Source organism: Labrus mixtus, chromosome 24 (genome assembly GCF_963584025.1).
Source record: "Labrus mixtus chromosome 24, fLabMix1.1, whole genome shotgun sequence".
NCBI classification, from domain to species: domain Eukaryota; kingdom Metazoa; phylum Chordata; class Actinopteri; order Labriformes; family Labridae; genus Labrus; species Labrus mixtus.
This window is the reverse complement of record NC_083635.1, coordinates 3,609,226-3,635,550: the sequence shown is the minus strand read 5'-3', so window position 1 is coordinate 3,635,550 and position 26,325 is coordinate 3,609,226. Positions and strand designations below refer to the sequence as shown.

The 26,325-nt window shown below is 42.7% G+C and overlaps 1 protein-coding gene across 2 annotated transcripts; it reads right to left on the bottom strand.

Annotated features, from left to right (window-relative positions):
* Positions 1 to 3,085: 3,085 nt before the first annotated feature.
* Positions 3,086 to 26,147, bottom strand: col5a2b (collagen, type V, alpha 2b). Of its 2 annotated transcripts, XM_061032892.1 has the most exons (56): positions 25,898 to 26,147; positions 17,388 to 17,576; positions 16,160 to 16,378; positions 15,850 to 16,080; positions 15,697 to 15,713; positions 15,566 to 15,598; positions 15,404 to 15,436; positions 14,962 to 15,015; positions 14,532 to 14,624; positions 14,362 to 14,436; positions 14,229 to 14,273; positions 14,089 to 14,142; positions 13,919 to 13,972; positions 13,714 to 13,767; positions 13,242 to 13,295; positions 13,083 to 13,136; positions 12,864 to 12,908; positions 12,726 to 12,779; positions 12,586 to 12,630; positions 12,260 to 12,313; positions 11,768 to 11,866; positions 11,611 to 11,655; positions 11,413 to 11,511; positions 11,218 to 11,271; positions 11,017 to 11,124; positions 10,835 to 10,888; positions 10,622 to 10,720; positions 10,376 to 10,429; positions 10,140 to 10,238; positions 9,993 to 10,046; positions 9,815 to 9,868; positions 9,676 to 9,729; positions 9,367 to 9,420; positions 9,228 to 9,272; positions 8,947 to 9,045; positions 8,703 to 8,810; positions 8,557 to 8,610; positions 8,368 to 8,421; positions 8,099 to 8,152; positions 7,937 to 7,990; positions 7,729 to 7,836; positions 7,283 to 7,336; positions 7,133 to 7,186; positions 6,886 to 7,047; positions 6,687 to 6,794; positions 6,503 to 6,610; positions 6,287 to 6,340; positions 6,078 to 6,185; positions 5,927 to 5,980; positions 5,703 to 5,810; positions 5,405 to 5,458; positions 5,196 to 5,303; positions 4,714 to 5,074; positions 4,332 to 4,519; positions 4,001 to 4,243; positions 3,086 to 3,919 (listed from the first exon to the last, which is right to left on the bottom strand). In XM_061032892.1, the coding sequence occupies exons 1-56, from the start codon at positions 26,019 to 26,021 to the stop codon at positions 3,773 to 3,775; spliced, it is 4,995 nt and encodes a 1,664-aa protein (XP_060888875.1). In that variant the 5' UTR covers positions 26,022 to 26,147; the 3' UTR covers positions 3,086 to 3,772. The 2 variants fall into 2 exon arrangements, with proteins under 2 accessions (XP_060888875.1, XP_060888876.1); XM_061032893.1 differs by lacking the exon at positions 17,388 to 17,576 and having other exon boundaries at positions 25,898 to 26,146.
* Between the last annotated feature and the right edge of the window lie 178 nt (positions 26,148 to 26,325).

Sequence of the window (26,325 nt, the reverse complement as noted above, 5' to 3'; positions counted from 1 at the left end):
AGACTGTTAGACAGGGCCGCAACACTTCTTCTGTTCTTTGCAGCAGTTGGTCATCATACATGTCATAACCTTGAACTTGAGCAGCTCGAATCACGTGCCTAATTCACAACAACATGGACTTATTCCCATAGTTTGGGGCATAATCTCAACGAAAAAAAGGCCAGAATTAAGAAAAGCATAGTCAACCAGGGCTCACACACAAACTTTGAAATATTGACTGCCTGAATTTTAGCACTGTTTCGCTTCTTAGGAGCTTACCTGTTTTGCAAACAAATATCTCGATAGACTGTCGAACTCCCTCCAGGTCAGGGAGGCATCTGCTTGGGGGGCCAGTAGGGGCCCCCCGCGTGGCTTACATCTAAGCCTTTAAAGGTGTTTTTAAGAGCTGTCCAAACCAACATAACTTATCTCACTCCCACCTTGCAACACTTGCAACCCAATTTGGCCTCACCATGACCGTGTCCACATTTTTCTATACCTCCTCTTTTTTTCTTCCTTTTCTTATGCACATGGACACCACTGCTGACGGCCACGGCAACCTCAGCTGCACACTGATGATGCTACTGACGCCAAATCAAAGTCAGTAGGATTCATCCTCTTGGGACCATGAATGACTAAAAATGACCCTAAAAAGAAAACTTTTGAAGACTGTTCCAGGAATTTTTCTGGTGTTAAGGTTGAAACTACTTTCAAACTACTTACAGCTTTACCTATAAAAACATTAAACCCTTGGAAAATGGCTCCAAGTTTTTTTAAACCAGAAGTAGAATTTAAAGAGCTGAAAAGATGGTCCATTTGAAAGTGTGAACGCAAAATGTACTTGACAAACCAGCAGACATTTGGAACCAAATTCTAGAAAACCTCTCGAACGATAAGTCTGTTCGAGTTTTAAAGAGCCCAGTTCCTACAGCGCAGGGCGGCTTGCCTGAATCCACTCGTACGAGGCGCTTCGCCGCTCTCTTCTTCAGCATCGTCGTGCCAACAGGAACTCCCTCGCTCCTCTCCCAGTTTCCTGCCATTGTTCTCCCCGCTGCCACCAGGCCCAGGCTCCTCTTAGGATCTGGGAAAAGGTGGGATGTTAAAGCGGCTCATTTCCTTTTCGATCAGCTTCGACCTTAGCTGATGGAGGATGGGTGGGTTTAAGAGTGTGTGTGTGTGTGTGTGTGTGTGTGTGTGTGTGTGTGTAGGTAAAAAGGTCGCACCCATCTGAAGTAAAACTGACTTTTGGTGCTGAATTATATGTAATTAATTTTTCTGAATCATGTTCTGTATTAAACACAATCAGTCCCCAGTCACCCACCCATCACTCACCTGCCGAAACTGTGTTGGGCCTGAAAAATAGTAAAGTTAAGGAGTTATTGTAACTGACTAAAGTAGAGTTTTATTTATCAGCTTGCAGGCTACGTTAGTTTACCTTCGAGACAATTGTTGCCACTTTTGCAGGACCAGATATTTTGCAAAGACACTCATTAAATCCACAAACCAGTGATGCACAAGAGTGTTGAATCTACATGTAAATTGTTCAAAATGACGTATCTATGTGGGTATTTCCATAAAACCTAATTAAGTATATAATTAAGGTTATAGTTGGCTTCTTTCTCATGATCTTTTACCAGAGTTTTTAAGTGTTTTGGGGGCGGGGGGGGGGGCGTCAGTGAGGTGGGGTTGGAGGGTGAACAGGAAGGAAAAGGAGTAGCTGGGAAAGCTCATCGAGGCTCCTCAGCGAACAAGAGACACCCGTCAGGATCTGGGCGTCGCTGCTAAGTCATCTCAGGGTCGTAGACTCTGGGTGAAGCAGGTACACATACATTTCTTGTGCGTGGAGCCATGTATACAGAAATCTAAATGTATGCAGGAGGAGATGAAAGCAAGAGAAACAGGAGTGTCCAGCCTTTGTGCTCATATATTTCCTCAGGAAATGAGGGATGACTTCTTCCTCTCTTGAGATAAGAAGGAGGATTATGAAAGCTATGCGGCCTGTTTTTGTAAACCAGCGTCCCCTAATGTCCTTTTTATCTCAGAACAATTATACGGTGTTTATTGATATTAGCTCAAAACACCACTTTACCTGAACATAGCGTCACCAAGCTGTTAGCAGGGCTGTTGATTCCTTTTTAAAGCTCTGAAATAATTTGATCCTTAAAGAAATAATAGGAGAACACTTGGATTTAAGGGCTTTTTGTTGAAAACAAACTGTTAGATCATGTTAGGGCTTTCAGGAAATTGTCTCGGGAAACATTAAAGATATCAATCTCATAAGCCGAGACACAAAAGTAGAAGTATATCAAATGGAAACTCGAGCACTGGTTTTGTATTTTATGTAGTTTAGTGTTTGTCTTGACTGACTATCTTCACCCAGAGCTTCTCGCTTTGTTAAATCTTTCCATGCCAGACATGAAAATAACCACCCCGGCTAAAAATGACCACCTCCACAGATGTGGAGTGAGCCCGGGCGGCAGGAAATGGTGAGAGTGTCACGTCTTTCGCCGCTTTCACAGAGGAGAGGTCGACCCAGAAACATGTGCAGCCTGAACTTTGGCTCCTTTTCTTCCTGTAAGAACGCCTTTTCTCTCCCTCTCTCTAGCTCTCCTATTTTTTTTTTTTTGTATGCGCTCACAGACACAGATGCATATAGAAACACTGAAATAGTGGATTAAATATGCATCTAAGACATGTTTTTTTGTAACTACTACAAGGCTTGTTTTGTTGCTTGTGTAAATGATCAATCAGGATGTTACTATCTTCTGAGAAGTGAGCACAACTGCAGGATGATTAAAGCATAAATCAACCTTTGACCTTTGATCAATGTCTAAAAGATAACACTTAAATCTGTATGAATATGTCACTATAAGACACTATTTCTGTTTTACAGTCGAGCTAATGAAGTACTTTTTCCACCTAAGCTGTCAGGGGAAAGGAGAACTCGGATTTATAAACTTGTAAGGAAAAGCACAATGTCTCCCTCTAGTGTTGGGATGTTTCAGTCGCAGGATTCAGAGCTCGTCTCAACTCACACTTTGCTCTTCGTAAAGACAAATTAAGTGTTCGTTTCACTTTTGCTGCTTTAGTTTTTGGGACACAGTCATTCCAAAGAAAGACATTTATTCCACATCCATCGTCGACAATAAAACAAATACTTTGCCATTTACAGTCATATGTTGCATTTACAGTTGAAGTTTTAAAAAGGAGATACAGAGGGTTTCTGTTGAAGGAGTGAACGAGTTCTTACACAGAACTTAATAATTTAGGTTCAAGCATGATTTTGATCTTTTATACCACTAAAATTAAGAACTACACTTGTTTGCTATAAGAACTGTCGCCCGTGTCCAAACCTCTGGACGTGCATTCACTGAAAACAAAAGTCAAATTAAACCCTTTCATTGCTATTATTCTTCAGTTTTTATGCAAACTGCTTTATTTCTTTGTTTTTTTTCCAGGTTTATAATCCATCCACACCCTTCTTAGCACCTTGCACATGTCTTTTCCTCCTAAATGCATTCCCCTGTAGAGTACTAGCGCTCTAAATTGTAACTATATTAGTTAGTGAATAAATTATGTCAGATTTTTGGGAGTCACACGCTTCTCAAGTACGCTGTATTGTTTGTTTGGGAAATGCAGCTGAAGACGAAGAATTGCAATGAAACTTCTAATCTTCATCGACTCGTCCGCTCGCAGGAAGAGGAGTCCTTGCTGTATAACTTTGTGATGATGTTACTCCTCCTAAAAAAAAAAAAGGCTACTTCTGTCCATCTTGCTTTTTTTGCTTTGTGTTTTATGAGAAGCAAACCGGGCCGATGTCAAGGCCGAACTCCTGGTCGGCTTTACCGACGTCCATGGGCGCCAAATCCACGAACGGCAACCTGGCTGAAGTTTGAGTCCTGTACTCAAACACGGCCTTTCCCCACTCTCCGTTTGATGTCTGAGAGAAAAGGAAGTCAGCTCAGTCAGAAAATAGGTCTTACAATCCATTTTGAACAGCGGCGTCTCTGCGAGGACTTACCGAGCAGCTGTCCTCGATGACGGCGTATCGGAGGCGGTTGTTGCCCTGCGCTCTCAGCTCCTGGCCGTTGAAGCCTTTGAGGACCAGCGCTTTCTTCAGGCTGCTGCTCTGCTCTGCTTTGTAAGCGACGCTGTTCCTGCAGTGGTACGTCATGTTCTGGTGCGACTCCTTGGACAAAAGCTGCAGCAGCTTCATCTGGACCGCCACGGCGTTGGGCTGCTCGCCGTTGTTTCCATACTGGAACTGAAATGACATCAAGGTTTTCACGAGGTTACACCTTTTCGACGCTTCTCCGCACACGTCGCCATGAAATGTTTGTTTCCCGACTTACTTTGCCACTGTTCATGTCCGCTCCGAACCAGATCGGTTTGTTGGCAGTAGGACTGGATTTAGTCCACCAGGATTTACGGGGAACGTTGGAAGGATTTGCAGAAATGCAGGTCTCTCCAGTTTCCATGTTACAGAAGACCTTGATGGCGTCTTTGGTACTTCCTTGATTTGGATCGATCCAGTACTCCCCTGTTTGAAACGTACATCATTGATTTCATTTTTATGTTGTCATGACGAGCCCAAAATCAGACTTACAAGACACCGATATTTAACAGAACAGAACAGAAAGAATACAAAGAAGTTTAAATGTGTTCTCCTAGTTTGGGACACAAAATGCCCGACTTATAAGCATAAACATCAAACCAAACAAATGCTGCCCTCACCACTGCTTTTCTGAGGGTAGCATTGCTTGATGTCCTGGCACGTTTTCGCGGGGTTCATCTTGCTGCCGTCAGGGCTGCGAATGTTTTGCAGATGTCCGCTGAGGGTCTTCAGAGTGGCGTGGACCCCGGTATCTGCGCGCAGCAAGGCCTGGTTCTTATTGGGGAGGGCTTCGTCTCTGTTGATCTCTGGAGGGGGTGGAGGAAGATCAGCAGCCACGTCGTCCTCGACGAACTCCTCGGCTTCAGGGACACCACCGTTCCCTTCGTAGTCGTAGGAGGGGACGTAAAGGTCTTCAACGGCGGCGGTGGGAGGTCCGGGGGGTCCTGGAGGGCCAGGCGGGCCGGGGTCACCATGTGGACCCTGATGGAAAGATAATCATGAGGTTGTGTGAAAGGGATTCTGTCATGCTTAGGGAGGTAACAGAAATACTTTAAAACTTTAGACTGAGATAAAGAGATCTCAAGAGGTAACAAAGAATCACCTGTTCTCCGAGTTCACCCAGGCTGCCTCTGCTTCCAGGAGCGCCTTGTGGTCCGGGCTGACCGATGTATCCTTCCTTTCCAGGTGGACCCACCACTCCTGGGGGACCCTACACAGTGAAACAGTCACAGATTTGCAAACAAAAATAGGGCAGAGCGGCTTATTTATATTTGTTGTCAAATTTCACTACATGTTTTTTTTTGCACTTACTCTTGGGCCAGACGGTCCAACAAAACCTGTAGCTCCTGGCTCTCCGGTTTGGCCCTGAGATCAAAATGACGGCATTTCATTCTCGTATGCTTTCAGTGTTAATGTGCCCAATGTTAAATGTTAAAATACCACAAATCATGCATAGTGCAGGTCCAAAGTTGTTGCTTGAAAGTAACTGAATGAGATGTTATGACAGCTCCTGAAATTAATTCTGTGTTCTTGTTAGAGAAAGAAAACCGATGAAGTGTTTCACATGACAAAAGGTAGGATCTTCAGTGCATTCAAAGTTTTTGCTCACAGTTGTTCCTGGCAGACCGTGGAGCCCGGTGAAACCTCTGTGTCCTTTCTGACCCCTCTCTCCTTGATCTCCAGCTGCTCCTTTCTCTCCCTGAGGTCCTTGAGGGCCCTAAAAACACACAAATCGGCGTCAACAAGCACCAACTCATTGTAGATGTCGATTTAAGAAAAAGGTTGAATTGTCTTTTCGTAAAAACCAGTGAAAAGTTTAAATGTCATGCTTACTAGTTTCCCCCGTACTCCATCTGCTCCCTGGGGTCCAGCTGCACCCCTGCCACCCTTCATTCAAAAGGACATGAGAGATGGCAGGTCAGATTTACACAAGTACTGATTGTATTCAGTTAGAACTGTTTATCATTTTAATGGTGAAACTCACATTTTCTCCAATTGGCCCTGGACCGCCTGTCAGCCCCACAGGCCCCTCAGTTCCAGGAGACCCTGTAGTACCAGGCAGACCCTCTTGACCGGGATTACCCCGTTCTCCCTTTAAAAACAAGCACAGATGTGGTTTGTACACACAGGTGAACGTGTGGCACATCCATTTTACATCTTTAAAACAAAACACTCCATATTTTTTTATCTCACCCTTTCTCCTAAGAGACCATCCTTTCCAGGAGGCCCCTCTGTTCCGGCGATACCCTGAACGAACACAGAGAATCACATGATGAAGTTACCATGGTAACACAAAGACTACAGCCAGCTGTAAAGATTTGACACAGGACAGTTGATCGTCAGTGAGTTTTCGATCTGAAGTTTGCATACTGACTCTTGTCAGTAATATAAAGTCAGAGACGGACAAACCTCAGGTCCCGCGTCTCCTCTTGGCCCCGTGGCTCCGGGTAAACCGATTCCACCAGGAGGTCCTGAGCCTCCTTGAGCTCCAGGAGTTCCGTTTTTTCCTGGTGGACCCTAAGAAAAATGATCAAAGTTCAATACTAGTTTATGTGATTTAAACAGGAGAACGACTTTGAGAAGGAATACATACAGCAGGACCCGGCAGTCCCAGCATGCCTCTCTCTCCTCTGAGTCCAGGCTGACCCACAATGCCTCGCTGTCCCGTGGTGCCAGCAGGTCCCGGAGGCCCATCAGGACCCTAAAAGACGATCACAAAAGAAGCCAGATAAGTTTTATTCGCGCACAACCGCTGGACGATCAGCAACTGGAAGGCAGTGAACTCTTCGTACCGAGGGGCCGTCCTCTCCAGAGTCACCCTTCTCTCCGGAGCTGCCCGGCGCTCCTGCAGGTCCTCTCTCTCCCTGACGCCCCATAGCTCCTGGCTCTCCTCGAATCCCACCCGGACCTGGCTTTCCTGAAGCACCTATAGGCCCGTCAGCTCCGACAGCACCCTGAAACACACATGATGTTCAGCTTGAAGAACAAGATGATAATTCTTCATTTAAAAAAATGTAAATGCTAAAATGATAAACTCACAAGAGAGCCGACTGGGCCGACTCCTCCAGGTAGTCCAGGGAAACCAGGAGCACCCTGAGGAACGGAAAGTTTTCTCATAAGAATTCAAGTAGAAGAAATAAATCGAAAGAACTGTGAGGGTTTCATTTGTCACAGAGGCATCGACCTCACCGTTTGTCCCTGCGTTCCTCTGCCACCTTTCAGTCCTGTTACACCAACAGGTCCCTAAAACACATGAGCACACGAGTTCACGCTTCTCCTTCCTGACTCAAGACTAAATGACCAAAAATATTCACTATATTGAATATATATACTTTTTTTCCCCCTCCACCATAAAGCCACTTTCAACGGCACACAAAATAAAATCTCCCGTTTATATGTGACTTTTGTCCGCTTCTCCTTGAGGCAAACAGTTTTATATCAGAAAATGTCAAACTACACCAACATTTTATTAGAGATATATATATTTTTACTTTAATTTGATTGTAAGATTCATTTGTACAAGCTTATAATATGTATTGGATTGTACAGCAGATATTTTAGCGAGCATTCATAAAGTGATCCCGGGCTTTCATTAGATCCACGTTGATTTGTCCCCTGATGTTTGTGATGTGTACCTGCTCTCCTGGTTTCCCAGCCATCCCCTGTGGTCCGGGTGATCCTCCCTCTCCCTTGAGACCTGGCTCACCGGATTCTCCTTTGACTCCAGGCTGACCATCAGAACCCTGGGAGAGAAACAGGGAGTTGGTTAGTTAGTTGGTTTTTAATCGAGCTTTTTGTGTGTGCGGCTTTATCCCATGGTGTATGTTGGACAGATTCACTTACAGCAGTTCCTTGGAAACCAGCAGGACCAATTGGACCATTTTCACCAGTAGAACCCTTTAAGTAGCATCAAATACACAATTAAGTGCAGAATTAAACTTTAAACATTTAGAGAAAATCCAATAACTGCTCAGTTTAAGTTTGAAATAAAAATGTTGTCCTCACAGGTATTCCTCTCGTCCCTCGGCGTCCTGCAGGTCCTGATGGGCCGGGTTCACCCTGAAATAAACAATAAAATCATAAATATAAACCTTAAGGCGTGTGTTTGATTTTAAGGTTAACCAACTGAGTGGTTTTTATAGATGGATGATTGTAAAGCATCAGTTTAGTGAATATATCACATCACCACAATTTACATGGCAGCCATTTTTAACTGAGTTACTATTTTATTACTGCTAAAGAGCTGCCTTTGTATGGCCAAAACGTGTGCTCACCTTTTCCCCATTGGGTCCACTGGAACCAACAGGTCCAACAGGTCCAGGAAGACCCTTTCATGAAATCAAAAAGAAATGAGAAAACGTTCAAACACAGTGTATTTATGTAACAAAAGCCATTTATTTTTGTTGCTTTTTTTCCTCCAAATCTACGTTATTGTTTGTGTCCGTAATGTTTGGATGACTCACCCGCGCTCCGTCAGCTCCAGCTTTACCCTCGAGGCCTTTGTCTCCGACTGAACCCTGTTAGAAGGAAAGATGAAAACCATAGCGGATATTTTTGCTCTGCTGAATTAACAGGATGTTAAAAATTGATCCCGTATTCGTTAACTTACTGCGTCTCCTTTCGGGCCTGAGGTTCCTGGTATCCCTCTCTCTCCTGGCATCCCTTGAAGTCCTGGACCTCCTGGCTCTCCACCAGCACCGGCGGAACCTGCGTTACCCTAAAACACATTTTAAAAAGTATAAAAAGGGACACAGTCTGGCTCTTTGTCGAAGATGTCACACATGCAACAGTCAGATTGTCTGCAGTGTTTTGGCTCTAAAGTCTCATTGTCAGGAGTTTAAAGGTTAAAATACCTTTGGTCCATCTGTTCCTGGTCCACCTGGACCACCTTTAGGTCCCTGCAGCCCATTGGGTCCAATTTCCCCTCTCTCTCCTGGAGGACCTCGCTCTCCCTGCAAGGACAACCAGAGCATGAGAGAAGTACTTTCAGCACTTAAATCAGAATGCATTGACGTGTGACTAAAGGGAGGTCGATTTAAACCCTCTAAAAGAGTGAAAACATTTTCTTAACTAAAACAAAAGAACACCTACACCTTCAACCAGTGCTGAAAAATCAACCAGCAAACAGACTTACTCTTAGGCCAGTAGCTCCAGCAGACCCGGCCTCTCCAGCAACACCCTGGAAATAAAACAATGTAAGCTCATCGTTAAGACATCTGAAGAAACCAAAATGTAATTATTGAAAAAAACAAACTATTTCTTATCAGTTGTACCTCATCACCTGGCTTTCCTGACTCTCCGGGTGGGCCTGGCTGTCCGGGCAAACCCTAAAAGACACCAATACGATTTTATTTCTGGCACAACATTGAACAACAATATCTATGTAAATAAATCTGAATGCTTCAGTGGAGTGTGATTGACTCTGTTGGTAGCATTTTGTGGTCTCAGGCCTTTTAGTGTGTAGATGATGGTAACTTTATTATATGTGAGGGAAGATCAATAAAAAAAGAAAAACATCCAACTGGCTGCCTGTTAGACCTCCAGTAATAATCCCAAACTCTTTATATTTAAAGACATTATACCTGGAAACCATGTAATCCCTGTGGTCCCTGCTCTCCTCTCTTTCCTGCAGGACCCTAAGAGACATCAACATAACATCATTTAAACATCATTCGATCAAACCATTCACGATTGAACCGCCTCTCAAACTTGGATGCTTACAGCTGGACCAGTGGGACCGGCCGCTCCCGTCTCTCCATCTTTTCCGTGCACGCCCTTAAAAACAGATGCAGCATCCATAAGCATCCTGTCTGCTTTACTTTTTGAAACGACCCTGAAGAGTTGGTGATGTACGTGCGATAAGTGTCTACCACGCTGTAGTCATTGTAAAATAACGTACCCTTTGGCCTGGAGGCCCGGCGCTGCCAGCCTCTCCGATCTTCCCAGCATCTCCCTAAAAGTGACGTCCGAGAAAGTCGCTGTTAGCACTAAATATGTCACGTGTGTATTCAGGCACAAAGATAGTCAAGTCAAGACTCATACTGACAGTGAAGCCTTTTGGACCTGGCAGGCCCATGTGTCCAGCTGCACCTCGGTTTCCGTTAGGACCAGCTGGCCCCGGTTTGCCATCGTCTCCTGCCGAGCCCTGAGAAGACCAGAAGTATGTTTCGGTAAATGCGGCCTACATGAAACACACGCTATTCTACGTTTGAGGGAAGAAGGAATTCTTATTCGGTTATTCTGGTTAATTGTGACTCTGTGAAAATGCAAAGTATTGCACACCATTGGTCCTTGTTTCCCCTCTGCTCCCTGGGCACCGATGAGTCCAGTAAGACCCTGTGACATGAAACACACAACAACAAGAAGAAGAAGCACCATTACAGAACAGCCGTCATATTACTGTTTGTTATTTAAGGTTTGGTTGTTTTACACTTTCTTCAGATTGTTGCCCCAGTAACCACGCTCAATACCATCGATGTAGCAAAGTTAAACCACTACAGGTTGGCAAGATCTGATATGTAGCTTTACCCGAGCTCCTGTTAAACCTGGCTCTCCATTACGTCCTGGATCTCCAGAGAAACCTTTGGCCCCACCTGATCCTGGAAGTCCTCTTTCACCCTGAGCTCCCTGTTTGGAAACACAAAGATATCCTCAGTAGAAAAACAAACAAAACATTTAAATTCTGCCATTATTTCTTCTTCTTCTTCTTCTTCTTCTTCTTCTTCTTCATAACCTGCTCACCTTTTGTCCTGGTAAACCGTCTGCACCTGGGAATCCTCGGTTTCCTGGCGCTCCCTGAGACAATTAAAGGACACTGCTGTCATGACTTTGAAAATCGGCTGTTTTCAGATCAGGTTTTTGAATTTTCGGGTAAATATCCACTGAAATGATTCTCCAACTCGAAAACTAAAAAGTTGACTCACAGACTCGCCCTGAGGTCCTTGGGGCCCGATGTCTCCGCCGTCACCTCGGGATCCGCGTTTACCGTCGTCTCCCATTGGACCAATCGGACCAGGAATACCATGGTCACCCTGAAAGGACCCAGACAGAAAAAATCTATAAAAAAAACTAAACACACACTTAGAAGCGAAATAGCAATAACATTTCTTTTTCGTCCCACTTACTCTCTCTCCCTTGGCTCCACCGTCTCCTTTGAATCCAGGCACGCCAACATCGCCCTGAAAAACAAGATGGCCGTCAAACCATTAAAACTTAAATACACAAAATAAAATAGAAGCCACAGAGTTACAAACATGAGCCACAATTCAGGGATTTGATGGTGTCCATAAAGGAAAATGTGATTAAATGAGAGCTCATACCAATTGTCCCTTTGGTCCTGGTGCTCCTGTAGTCCCCTGGGGGCCGGGTGGGCCAGCTGGGCCCAACAATCCAGCTGGACCCTGGACACCTGCAAGACCCTGTGAAGAACAAGTAGCAGAAACAGCTGTAACAACAATGTCTGATAAATGATAAATGTTTGCTGAAATTTGGTTTCAAACTTCTGCAGATAAACTTACTGATTGTCCCCGGGCCCCTGGACCTCCATCGGCCCCCGCTGAACCCTGATTGAAAATATGAACTGGTAATCAATATTTATCCAAAGCCGTTAAATAATGAAAAACTTTACCACTTCAAAAGAAATGTAAAGATAGAATGATTTCATCGTTAGCACACCTCCTCTCCTGTTTTGCCAGGTGGTCCTGCGCGACCTCCATCACCTCTGGGTCCCTGCGGTCCTGGACTTCCTCTGACTCCAGTAGGCCCTGCTTCACCCTGCATCAGATTCAGGTTTAATCACTTGTAGATCAAGGTCACCGTCATACTTTTTTTTTTTTTAAATTGGAAGGGGTTTCATTGGCTGTTCTGCTAATATTTCAAAATTTTCTCCCCAAAAAAAAGTTGAGACAGGAAGTGATTATAAACGTTTAATCCTCCTGTAAAGACCCTGCTGGTTAGATCGTTTTTGGCTGTGTTTTCTAGAGTTTCAATCAAGTATAGTTTTGCAGTAATTCTGTGTTTCCTCCCGTTATCGTGGTCAAGAGGAAACGTAGTGTGGAAAGATTTACGGAGAAGCCAACAGTTTATAAGACAGTTCTTCATGTAGTAAAAATGTGTCCATATGTTCATTTATATTTCATACTTCTGACTTAAGGCTGACAGTCTTACCTTCATGCCGGGGCCACCGGGGAAGCCGGGCACTCCAGGGATTCCCAAAGGTCCCTGTAGAGGACAAAAAGATGTTTTATATAAATCTAAATGTAAAGGACTTTTTCTTTGTTTTGGGGTTGGAAGCTTTAAAAGATCTCGAGGGCTTAAATCAGTGAAAATTAAAGCTGCTGTTTCGTGCTAAAGTGATTCTATTCTGAAGATTCTCTGCTGGATCAGAAACTTTGACATTTCCTCACTTCTCTTCATGTAGCAGAAAGATGAGACATTCTCTTAGAGTCACTACGTTTGTTTCCTAAGATGTTACTGTCGATCTCAGTCCTTACCAGAGGACCTGGTTTTCCAACATGGCCGGATGCTCCACGTTTGCCCTGCAAAGAGAAAGAGGAAGAAGTTTTAATCCTGCGACACGATTTTACAGATTTTTTTTTAATTTTTCAAACCAATGATGATGTTTTCTTCTCACCACAGGTCCGGTTGGTCCGATCCTGCCTCTCTCTCCCTGCATCCCCGCTGGTCCCTGAAAGAAGAAAAAAAACATGTTGGAGACACCTGAACGTGTACGACATTTTTGGGAATTCTGTTTACGGTGTGTGACGCCTACCAGAGGACCTGGAGCACCCATCGCACCCGGAGTCCCAGATGTTCCCTACAAAATCATAAAGACCAATACAGTCAGAGGTGGGAGGATTATTATGGAATTATTAGTGCAGCAAAGAACATGTTTAAAGAAGCTCAAATGATGGTAAATGTTTATAATGACTTATTCACAGATACAATTCATTTAGATTAATCAACAATATTCAGTGACAGATGTTTCCACCTTTAATCCAGCTGCTCCAGACTCTCCTCTCGGCCCGGGAACACCAGCATGTCCCTGTTAGAGAAACAGAGAAATTATCTAAAAGTTCTTCACTTTTTTTCTTGCTCAAAAAGACTTCAAGTGAAATCATATATTTTGGCAGCTGTAAATTTGAATTACCTTGTGACCTTTCAGTCCTGGATGACCTGGAAGTCCTGGGAATCCTCTTGCACCCTGAATTTAAACCAAATGAATCACAATGAAGCCCCAGCTTACACGAGTTCTTGCTATGTTTCTTTTACTGTTAGTTTTCTCTCTTTATCCCTGGAAGGATGCAATCAGTTTATACTGTTACTGTTCAGTGTGGAGGAGTACACTGCAGTGTCAGCGGAGAGCCACTAGATGTCAGTATTAACACTTCTATCGGGATGTACTCTGCTTCTTCCTTTTGTTTTGCAAAGTTCAATTACAAAATCTAAATGTGAAGTTGTGTTAATAGTTTGTGTGTTAAATTATTATTACAATAATATGTATGGAGTACATGCAGAATCCTGTCTGTTACATTCAAACTCAACTGTGCCTCTTAGTCTCATCCTGAAATATTACACCTCATTTAATTTAATTTTTTATTTTGTCATGAACGCTGGATTACCCCTGATCCCGAAAATCCTGGTTCCCCTGTCGCACCTGCAGGTCCAGGTTCACCCTGAGCAGAAAAAAACGATTATTGATAAGAAATTACTCATGTGGCAATATCAAATTAATTACTTTATTGTAGCTTTAAATGAGAAAGTTCTTCGTTTTAAATGTCAGAAATTCTTTTTCTAAACATAAATGTTTTTTTTGGTTTTTCTCACATCACGTCCAGCTTTTCCAGACGGCCCCTCAGGTCCGCGATGACCCTGCTCACCCTGCAAACAAACAATAAAAACTGTCAGAGCTAAAGCTAAAACTCGAGACATTCAGAGATAAACTGTGCTGACATGGGAAACAAAAACCAAAACATAAGATGCAGAAATGTTCCCACCATCAGTCCTGGATCTCCAGCCTCTCCTGGAATTCCCTGACCGCCACTCGGGCCCTGAACAAAGGACAACATGAGTGTCATTAATGATTCATATCCACTCAACAAAACTACAGCTCAGTCTTTAGCTCATGAAAACGTACAGCTGGTCCTGGCATCCCTGGAGGTCCTCTAGGTCCTGCTTCACCCTGAAAAAAAACAAACACGTTTTAAACTTAAAGTATTTATAACAGCAAACATCCTAACTTCACATCGTCATTATTCCACGCAACTCACGCTTGTTCCTGACACCATTGAAGCCATCGCAGATTTCTCATTGAACCCTGAAGCCATATGAGACATGATGTTGCCCTTTAAAAAGTAAAGAAATATTTAACAACATTTTCAAATGAGGCACATTTATTTTTCTTTTGCATTAAAAGCAACTGTCTCGGAGAATAACTCACCCCAGGGTGGGAGTTCTGGCCAGGGGCCCCAGGCTGTCCTGGGTTACCTGGGATACCGGGCTCTCCGTCAAATCCTGGAGGTCCTGCAAATCCCTGCAGGGTGAAATATGATCAATAAGAGAAATCTTCTTCAGGCCATGAATCACTGACTCATTTAACATAAGCGTCGCTTGAAAACAACAAACAAGCTCACTACTGAGGCAGATAAATACAACATGTTAAATGAAATACATGACAGACTTCTCTGTTCCACGTTTTACCTGAAAGTTTAACCTCGATGTCTAAAAATGTACAATCAACAAACACAGAAATCCTGCAGACCGACCTATATAAATGAGTGATAAAGACAAATCCATCATCAGCTCACTTTGTAGGTTAACAGAGTCCAAATGAAGGTTTGATAGCTTTGAGCACATTAATGCAAACTTACCCGCCTGCCTTTAAAGCCTCTCTGTCCAGTGTTCCCCTGAGCTCCTGGAGGACCCTGAAAAGAGAGATTTATATTTGTTATACATTTTATCTGCTGACTGAACGTGCTGCATTACTTTATCATCATGATGGAAAAATAAAATAGCAAATTAAGTAAGAATTTTTGCATAGAATTATGAATATTTTTTTGAATTTCTCAAGTGTAAGTGCAAAGGATACCGGCCTTCACAGCAATTATTGAATCAAACATCCATCTTTGGTTTTTACAGGAGACCTTAATGAGACTCTGGTGCCCTCTAGTGTTAACATGTTGCATAGAACTGTGCATTTTAAGGGTTCATCAAGGTTAGTTTGAATCTTTCTATTCTAGATGATCAGTTCTCTGGTGTCATTTAGACTTCACGTTTGTTTTTTAAAGTGGAGAAGAAGAGGTCAAAACTCACGGCAGGTCCTGAAGGCCCGGGGAGTCCAACCACCTGAGAGAAAGAAGACAAACTATGTCAACTTTTTAGGAATAAAAAGGTATATACAAAAGGTAAATAGATTATTATTATTATTATTGTTGTTATTGTTTGCTGGAAGTGTCAGGCAAACAAAGTACTCACATATGGGATATCACCTGGTTCACCTTTCTGTCCCTGAAAAAGTTAGAAATATAAACAACGTGATCCAATCTAAATAACATTCATTCTTTATATTTTTATACTAATCCATGTAAAAGTGAATTTTGCCTTACCTTGAAGGCCATCATTTCTGAAGAAGAACAAAAACAAATAATACAGTTAGTACATTTAATGTATACTTCAATGTAATCTGCACAGTGATTTAATAAAGAAGTTCTTATTTTGCCGCCACAGAAGAAGAACTGAGAGGTAAAACTCAGCCTCACCTATCATCCTGCCTGCGCTGGCAAAGTTTTCACACACGGGGCAGCACTCTCCCTCGGGAGTGACGACCTTCTCGCAGTTCGAAATCAGCTCGCACTGGACCTCGTCGCAGATGGCCACGCCGTTATCGCAGACGCACACGCGGCACGGCTCCGGTTTCCAGATGTCGTTGTGTTGGTAGATCTCCTCGTCGACCGCGCAGCCTTCCCCTGGAGTCTCGTCCGCAGCTGAGACTGTAGCCAGAAACGCAAAGGATATTTTTAAAACAAGATCATGTACAGAAATGAACAGCACAAGTGGAGCAACATTCACCTATCCTGGGGTTGGTTTTGGGCTTCGCTGTAGCGCCTGCAGTCAAACACACGGGGCAGCACTCGCCCTTTGGAGTCACAGTTTGGCCACAGTCACCGATGTCCTCGCAAACCACGTCTTCACACACAGACGTCCCCATGTCACACACACAGATCCGACACGGATCGGGGTTCCACATGTCGTTGTTGGCGTAGACTTTTCCATTTTCTGTGCAGGTATCTTCATGAAACAAAAACACATTAAATTAGCATTCATGTTGGTTTTAATGCAAGAAATAAATGTTTACCGTTTGACACTTATTTGCTTTTTTTTGCCAAGAGTCGATATAAAGTCATAACATGTTTGATAGTTAGTTTAATGTAGCTAGAAGAAGTTTGTATCTACAAATCGGTCCTTATGCTAGGCTAATCAATAGCTAGCTACTAGCTTGAGCTTCATATTTGGAAAACAAACATGAAAGTGTTGCTGAAAGACTCCTCTGACTCTCGGCAAAGAAACGTAAGTGTAATATGACGTGCCTCAACTCACATGCGGGCATATATTCTTTTTTTAAAGCTTCTGTGTGCTGATTTGTTTGTGATTTTAGCGACCTCGCTGTCACAAATTAAAAATCACACGCACAAGCTTTAAAAGGTTTCTTTTTTTGACGACATTTTTTGAGCAAAAAACTTTGGTACTGAAACAGAAAGCAACACAAAGATAGCACAAATAACATTTATCATCGTTAAAAGTTCATTTAAAGTGCAACCGATAACATGAAATCAAACATGACAGTGGAAGAAATCATTTCCCAGAGGAATACACATTATTTGAGGAATAAGTTTATTGCTTAACCTCCTTTTGTGTTGCAGAACAAAATGGTAGCAACTCAACAAGTTTCAAATGTTTTCCATTTTATTGCTATCCAAACTTCTGCCGCACACAAGTTGGTTGAGAAGTAAACTTATCGGGCAAAAGGTCGATGTATTCCTTCTGCAAACTGAAACTAGAATCTTAGGGAAACTCGGACACAGCGAACAAAAAGAACATTTGGAGGTTTTGATGCACAGGATGGAGCCTGAAGAGGAGAACTTCAGGTTGGAAGACATGACAAAAAAGCAGCAGCAGCAGTCCTGACAGACACGTGAAGATGTCCGGCCGCTTCACATGAGAGGCATCGACACAAAACGCTGCAGGAAAACAACCGGGATGCAGAACAGGCTTTTGGAGGGTTTACATTCCAGTTTACCAGCGTCTGCAGTCGAGCACACAGGGCAGCACTCGCCCTGCGGGATCTCTGTGGTCTTGCAGTCACCTAACTCTTCACACACCGTGTCCTCACAGAACACCGTCCCCATGTCACAAATACACACCCGACACGGCGCGGGCTTCCATATCTGATTGTTGGAGTAGACTTTGCCGTCCTCTGAACAGGAATCTTCATGGAAGAGAACAACAGCTCACATGATTTGACTCTCACAGTGGAAAAACCTCGACTATGAACTACAGGATGGATTGGCACAAAAGGTTGGTGCCACGTTCACAGCCCTGGATGTCGACTTCGGTCGTGTTTCAGGTCGGGCTTTGTCCAAAACTTTCGTTTAAAACCCGCAGAACTAACGGTGCTCCCATCAGCTTTCTCTGCTTTAAATCAGTGCTGAATACAAACTGTTAGCATGCTAAAGAACTAAAGAAAGGTCGTCGAAATTATGTATATTATTATACCTGCAAATCAGATGTTCATTAGCGTTTATTGAAATCTCAATGCTTCCCCCCCAGAGTCCTTTGATTGTTTATTTGAGAGAGATGCACCGATTGTGAAAATCAGGACCGATACCGATGTTTGAAATAATAATTCAGCCGATATAATGTTTGTTTCATGAATTCTTTTAGTGTCAGACTTTCCCAATTCCTCTCTGAGATAGATAGATAGATATAAATAGAAAACCTCTTCCCTGAATCAGTAGTTAGGCCTATCAGATGTCAGCATTAAATTGATTTGGCACAACAAATTAAGCTCGGCTACTGACATCGGCTCATGCCACATTACTTGCAGCACACTTTAACACTCTTTGGGGTAAAAACTGTTTTTGGTGGCAGGGACTAAAAGCATGAAAGGAGATGGTCTGAAGATGAAGCATTAATGATCACCTTTAGCACAGTGATCATTCCAGAAGATGTTATAGTCTCCTGTTTTATAACCACATAAAAATCCACATAAATAGACTCGGGGTGGATTTGCAAATGTGAATATTTATGGACCCACATTAAAATCTCCTCTGCCAAATATCAGCTTCTTATTAAATATTTATTACCAGTTTTATTGTCCGTGCTAGGAGGAGGCGGGGGTGGTGGTGGTGGTGGTGGTGGTGGTGGTGGTGCAGTCGAGCACACGGGGCAACACTCGCCCTCGGGGGCCTCGGTTGTAGGGCAGTGCTTTAGCTCCTCACACACCACCTCCTCACACACCACGGTCCCCGCGTCACACATACAGATCCGACACGGCTCTGGGCTCCATATCTGATAGTGGGAGTAGGTCTCTCCGTTTTCTGCGCAGGTATCTTCGTGAGACAGAACAGCAACGGGCGTCAGTAATGTGGCTGAGTCCCTTTCAGTTGGTAGAGGGGGGGGGGCTTTGTTCATCATTATGGGGGATTTCTAGCACAAGACCTGCAGCCATGGTCCCATGATGAGACTGTTTCCAGCAGCTGTCACCGCACATTGCGTATTTTTCTAATATCGTGAAGTGAACGGATGACGTCCTGACACACAGAGGTTCACTTTGAGCATCGCGCCCTTGCTAGGTCATCTGAAAATGTGAATGTGGTCAATGACACAACATGCAGGACAAAACTCTGCGTGTATCAGAGGTGTTTTTAAATCCATGCTAAGATTTTTCTTAGCCCTTTCTTCATGAAACAGAAAGTCTCATCACAATAACACCTTGTCTTTTTTTACACTCAGATAAAGTCAGATATTCGGCTCCAGTGGAGCTCATCCGGACTCCTCCACATGTAGAAACCAAAAGAAAAGAAGCACGAGTCCTGTGGCTCTATAATCATTTTAAACCTGTAAACAGAATGGAGGGAAATTGGTTTCCTGTGTTTGGATTGTGGAGCTAGTGGTGAAAGAAAGAATACAAAAGAGTGAGTCTGTTGTTCTCATGAGTCAACACTTCCACTGGGCCGTGGCCACTGGGCCTACTGGTTGTTATTACTCTCTCAAGCTTTGCTTCCTGCTGTGAGGTTTTACAAACGTGTTGGCAGAGCTCTATGAAAACACACGCTCGCTTTGCAGGTCAGGTAAACTTTTCAGGACAACAAAGTCAGAATGATGGCGTGTTACAGTCATCTGTCATTTCTTAGTTCTAGTATTTATATGAAATTGAAACAAATTTTTTTTTTGGTCCTCAGAGGAACAAAAGCTCAGTTAAAAAAATGATTTACCAGAGGACGTCTCCACACAGTTTGAAAACAGAGCTTCTGACGTCTAGAGGAAAAGTTGACGACAATAAAAACTGCATGGCTGAATTTCAATTGTGCAAAAACTCTTCAGCGCACCGCTACCTGTCTTCTCCTCTTTGATGTAAGATCAACAAAAAGTCTAAAAGCATCCTAAAAAGATGCTCAGAAAGACCCCATAATGATGAGTCACACCAACTGAAAGGAGATTGTGCTGAGTTAAAACCAGAGTTCCCAGTATGCGAGGGAACAAACAGCGTTTACCTGCGTCGGTGTCTGTACTGGTCGAGCACACGGGGCAACACTCGCCCTCGGGAGTCACAGCCGCCTGGCAGTCACTCAGCTCCTCACACACCTCGTCCTCACACACTACAGAGCCCACGTCACACACACAGACCCGACACGGCCCGGGGCTCCATATCTGATTGTTGGAGTAGACCTGTCCGCTTTCTGTGCAGCTGTCTGAGTCAAGCACACAGCAATGAGGAGCACAGGTGGATTTATTGATTTAATAACCTCCCAACGGTCATGAAACTGTTCTGTGAGCAGGAGACATGAGCAGAAATTAGTGGAGTCAAACCAAAAAGAAGATAAATATGATTTCATAGAGGGAAACAACCTAAATCACTGCAAACTAATCTCCCAAATAACTGCATTTTAAAATACACTTACAAAGCTAATGCAGCTGTACTTTCCACATTTGGCCACTAGGCTGCACTCATTACAAAGCAATACAATGATAATCAGCTGGCCTTCTTGCTTTAATTACATTCTCTGCAATATGAAGGAAACATTTTAAACTTTTGCCAACAACCTTCAAGCAGGTTAAGCTTCTTTTTTTAATTTTTTTTACACAATTGTTGAAATAAAAGCTGAATAAAGGCTCATTCAAAGACTACACGTTCAAGGTCAAATGGCATGATTGCTCTTTTTGCATCACAGACTAGATTCAAACCCACAGTCTCTTTGTTTAGGTTTATGCTGTTGCCTCATTAAAGCAGCATCAGATTTAAAAGGAAGTTGAAGTTCAGGCTTGTTTTTTTTTTTAGCTTTAAAGGCTCATTATTTCTTTTTCTCCCTCAAATCTATTCAGGGCTTATATCAGGGAGTTTATGTATGAGCATGAATATTTTTAAAATATCAGCAAAAAGGGAGCAAAAGATAGTCAGAAATACAGTTAATAAAATGAAATCGCTCTTTAAAAGCTTACCGTTTAACGGGTGTTGCCTTATTTTTGATTATTTCAGATTTTAACGCGAGCTGTCAGAAACATTTACAGGAGGAGACAGCACGTCTCCTTTCAAACTGCAGAGGAATAGAAAGCATTATGTATGACGTCCCACCACCTCCAAATGGTACTTAATTATATTCCACAAATGATGCCTGATCTCCTTCACCGAACATAAGTATTGTTGTTACCGTGACGATCCTCAAATACATGACATTAAAAATCCTGAAGGTGAATAAACTCAGCTGCTGTGAGCCCGAGAGGGGAAATCCACTGATTGTACACATCACAGTGCTCATCATGTGGAGTTAAACTCAGACTGGGAATAAAACACTTTTATAATGTCGCCTGTGGCTCTGGAGGGTAAAAATACAACATTCCTTCACTTAAACTTTATTCAAGCCTCGTAAATCATCAACCACAAAGGTTTCCCTCATCTGCAACGATTTCTACATACAAAAGCAACAAAATGCTGCATTCATCTCTGGGTATGAAGTTTGAAAGCTGTTGATTATAAAGGAGGTGCGTTGAGTTGCATTATGGGAAGTGTAGTATAGGGGGGTCCATGGGGGTTTAACCAATGCAAGAAACTGAAAGTGGATCTCGCCTTTAAAGTACATCAAGAAAATACAAAACAACCACAGCCACTCATACAACAATAAAACTAGAAAATTCTACTTTTTAAAAAATCGTCTCAATAAAGTTTCAGATCTGTATAGAAGTCTGAAAACTTTGATTTTTAGGAGTTATGTACAATATGATAACATTGCAAAAAGTGCTTTTTATTTGCATGAGTGTAACAGTTTGGTTGCCACTTACTAAACCTGAAAGTAGGTTGTGTAAATCTGTCCTGAGGGAGAAGTCTGACAGCTGGTTGATTTATGTGGAAGAGACAGAAAATGATGCTCAAACTTTAGGATTAAACATCTTCGAGTTCGGAGACACTTTGAGGTTAAATAAGCTGCTCTTCAATCGACCCGTCAGTGACTAGACTGAGGTTAATGTGCAGCTCCTGGCTGTAAATGAGACTATAAATGTGTCTGTATGAAAAGTATGTCATCATCTATAATCATCTTTGCAGCAGTAATATGTCTCGCTCTCTCTCATGGCTCCAACTGTTAACATGACACAGGACGAGACCTGTAGTTTTCTCTACTGCACATCCATCCATCTACATGTTTTATTAGGAGTTATGTCAGAATTATTTAGATTATTCTAAAAATGAAATGAGTTTAGGGAACACATGAAAAATTTAAGATTTCTCAGTAAAAGTTTATCTTTTAAGATCAAGAACTTCTTTAAATTGGTGTTAGACTAATATTATAAAGAACTAGGTCACAATTCAGATAAAACAGGAAGAAAGAAAGCCAGATTTTCACAACTTCATCATAATGGCACATTATGATCGTAATTCTGCACATGAAGAAAAAAAGTGTTCATGTGAGAAATATTGGAACATTTATGTTGTGCATTGAGAAAAATAAGATTTAAAAACATGTTAAAGCAGCATGATTTTGGCAATCTGTTCTCTAATCCCTCATCCTGACCTGCAGTTGTCAAACATAACTCAAAAAGAAAAAAAAAAGGAAATTCTTAAAAAGAAGGTTAAAAAAAAAATGGCCACCTGCTTGGAGCTCTGGGCAGCATATTTTAATCCCGGCAGTTAAGCGGCAGCCTAAATACTAATTATGTGGTGGGGCCTCTCCCCGCGAGCCAGGCTGCTTTTCAAAAGCAGCGAGTTATTTCAGGGGAAACCGCCGAGGCTGTATTATACGTTTGCTTTGGGTAGAAGTTGTGGTTTTGGCTTTTTTTGGGAGCGCGGAGAGGTGCCACACCCGGAGAACCCTCCTGCTAAGAAACCTGCTGCACCCAGAGGAGCTGCACGGAGGAAACATGGAAAGAATCTATGAGCTGGAAGTTTAAGCTGCAGGATTTATGCCACAGAAGTTTTCTTCTATAAATCGATGTTTTCAACCCTTCTGCAACTTCTTTTGGGAGTACTGAACCTGCTACTCTGAAAGCACATAAATACATTTTCATGCCTCATAGCTATAATTCACAAACTGCTGTCATTAAAACCATCATTTGAAGCACTTTTATGTGATTATAGTTCAAATATATACACACATTTCATGACCTCCTTTTTTAGAGGAGGCTGTCCGTGCAGCTCTGTGACCTTGAGGTTTGCAGACGCCCTTACCTCCTCCTCTAAGGTTTATTAATAACACTATTCCGCCCACATTACTTCCACCTTTCCTTCATTGTCTATAAAAGGAAGCTTATTCTACAGCCAGTTAACTAAAAAAGTCCCCCGACACTTCAAAGAGAAGCGAAATAAAGCCTAATCAGAGCTGCTTGTCTTGTAAAATACTTGATTTATCCAGATCCTGCAGCCATAAATATTCAAAATGAAATCTATTCACGAAGAAACATGGTGTGAGCAAAGATATTATGGATGGGAAATATGTGCAAGAATGAATAAGTGATACAGAAGACATTGTTTCAAGTCAACAGGTGCAACTAAAAGCCAACTAGTGAGAGATACTGCGGACATTTCCTGCTGAATGGCCATTTAAATAAATGTCAGGAAAAACAGAAGTACACTTCAGTCTGCTGACGTTGGTTTCCAGCATTCAAACTCTGAGCTCTCTGTTATTTTGTCCCTCTCAAACACACAAATTCACACACACCAAGCCAAGAAGAGCGCAGCACTAAAGTCTAAAACGGCCGGTCGACATCTTAACCAGCCGACATAAATCATCACGGCTCTCAAACCAGAATTCCTTCCCGACAGCATGAGACAAACCTGCTTCTGAAACAAACAGAAACATCTTAAAATGAGTCCAAACAACACTTGAACGTCTCCTGATCTCTGTTTTCTCTTGCAGATATACTTAAGGTGAAATAGCTATCATTTTCTTCATAATAGCAGCGTGCTCACAGAAGGTTACAGCAGCACATTAAGGCTTGGTTGTTACTGTTTTTATATCCATGTGGGAAAGGCTGAAGTCTACTATTCCAGGGTCTGTGTTTGCTGCCTGCAGCTACCAGATCATTTAGACTGATCCTCGTAATGTGGCTTTAATGACAATTCACAGGTAGGAGAAGAAGATCAAACATTACTGCAGCCAAGAGTTACACTTGGTTTTCTCAATGTCTCTTTATGTTTCTGTCATCAAGTGTCAGATGATTTGACTTCTTCAGATGACGCAGCCATGCAGGAATCACTCTGTGGGAGTAGAGAAAGCCTACAAACAAACAGTATGTTTATCCTCGCTTAGGTCAAGGATGGGAAAAGTTGGTCATGAAAAGAATCCACACGCTGACACTAAAAGATGAGCAAAGAAATATTCCAGAAAAATGTGTGAAAAGTTTCTTTCTGTATGCATAAATTCACCGTAATGCTAATTAGTGTTGATTCAAAGTTCTGTTAGCAATAGATGGAGCTCGGCTAAATGAGGTTTATGCTAAGCTAGTTGTGATGATTTGGCGAGGCTTGTTGTCGGTCCCATTACGGCTAGCTTTTTCCCCTACGTCTTCATGATAAGCAGAGCTAAGCTAAGCTAAACGACTGTGTATGAAAGCTTCAAATGTCATTGACGTTTTGCAACAAAAAGCTAACAAGCAGCTCTACAAAGCTTTGAGCTAATTCATCTTTTACCGGTAGTTTAAATTGTCATTACGCCTCCGTCGTTGTACTTCTTCCTGTAATGCCTCGTCGTCTTCCTGGTGACCAAACTGAGCGGCTAAATTAGAAATGGCATTACAAGCAATAACACTGTAAACCTTCGAGGAAAAGAAGGTAAATTAGGCTAGATGCTAACGGGAAGAAACAACAAAAGTAGTAGACATAAAGAGATAACTAGAAATGTTGTCAACCTTTCAGTAAAATCATAGTCACGGCTTCTTCTAGTCATATATTCGACCACATATGTACTTTTTATTGCTAGAAACATTTCTCCATTCCTAGTTTTAGGCCTGATGTTGCACATCTGTCAGCCTACAGATGGGAGAAATGTCTTTACTGGACATAAGTGGCCTTAAAGGTCACAGAAGACAGGACCTAAAAGAAGGCGGTATCTTCAAAGTCAAATGTTTCTTTTGCAGCTTCAGTGGAGGTGAACTGGGATGGAACAAGTGAAACATATTTCATATCCAGCATCCTTTCTCTCTGGGTGTGTCTCGTCTGCCTCTGGCCCCGAAGTCTGACCAAAATTAGTGGCCTTCTTTTGTCCGTCCCATTCGCACGGCCACATCATTATAGCCGTGGCGCTCGAAACCCCGTCATTCAGCCTCGACCTCGGCACTGAAATAGCCCAGCTCGCCTTTTACGCATGCTTTAGTTTGTTCTGCACCCTGCAGGGGAGGAAGATATTTTTGACCTGTGATCACATCCACTGGGACATTTTGTTTTAGTCAAGCCACATCTTCACTTTTTAGAAGTCGTCCTGATTTGAGGGAAGATGTTACGGACAGTTCACTTTAAATATCATGTCACCTATTTCACTTTTGTTCCAAGAAAGCAAAGCCGTCTCTGTGTTTGACTCAAGATAAGCTGTGACAAGGCAGCACTCTTCAGTGGCTTCACAAGCAGGACAAAGGTGTCCCATTAAGGCGTAATAAGCCCCTTTGGTCAACACTGTGGGTGTGACTTTAACCTTCAGCTCTCAAAACCACAAAGCCAGTGTGGTCCCCCAGTTTAACTTAAACACGAAGCAGATTCTGCAAGAGTAGGACATCTTCCAAAACCACTTCCTACATTTTAAAAAAGGGAACCATAAATCCTGATTTAATGGGAAAAACAAACAGAACAGTACAAAAGCATGTCCTGGTGACTTTGATTAGAAATACAGAAGCAAATGTTTTTACAGGGCTTGTAAATCATTGAACATCATGAATCTGTCGTTGTATTGTTGGCTAAATGAATGCACGTTAACTAACGTTTGAATGAATTATTTTAAAGCACAGAAAAGAACAACATCTCTAAATATCTTAACGATCGTACGACAGCTGGTGTAAACGAAGAAAGCCAATCAGAACAGAGAGATTTTTTTGGCAGTGGTCACTCACCATTCTTGCTATCTTCTTGGCATGTCACAAACATCACCTGAGCCAAGGTGAGGACCAGGCAGACGGTAATCCCAGAGCGAATCGAGGGGCCCATGTCTGCAGGCCAGACATGCAGCGTCCTCATACAGAGAAAGAGAGAGAGAGACAGTCCAACCCCGAGCTACAGCATCCAGACTGAAAAATCCAAATATCCCTGAGTGGAACAGGCTCCTGGATGAGCGATCACTGCAAACTGAAACAAGCTCCCTCTCCTCTTCTCTTCTCCCCCTCCTTGTCTAACTCTCCTCCTCCTCCTCCTCCTCCTCTATCATCATTTCTTCTTGCTTTATTTCAAAGCCAACCTCCTCCTTGAAAGATGCAGCTAATTAAAGGCTGTGTTACATTAGACCGACCAAAAATCTTATGATGAAAGAGGGATGATGTTGCTG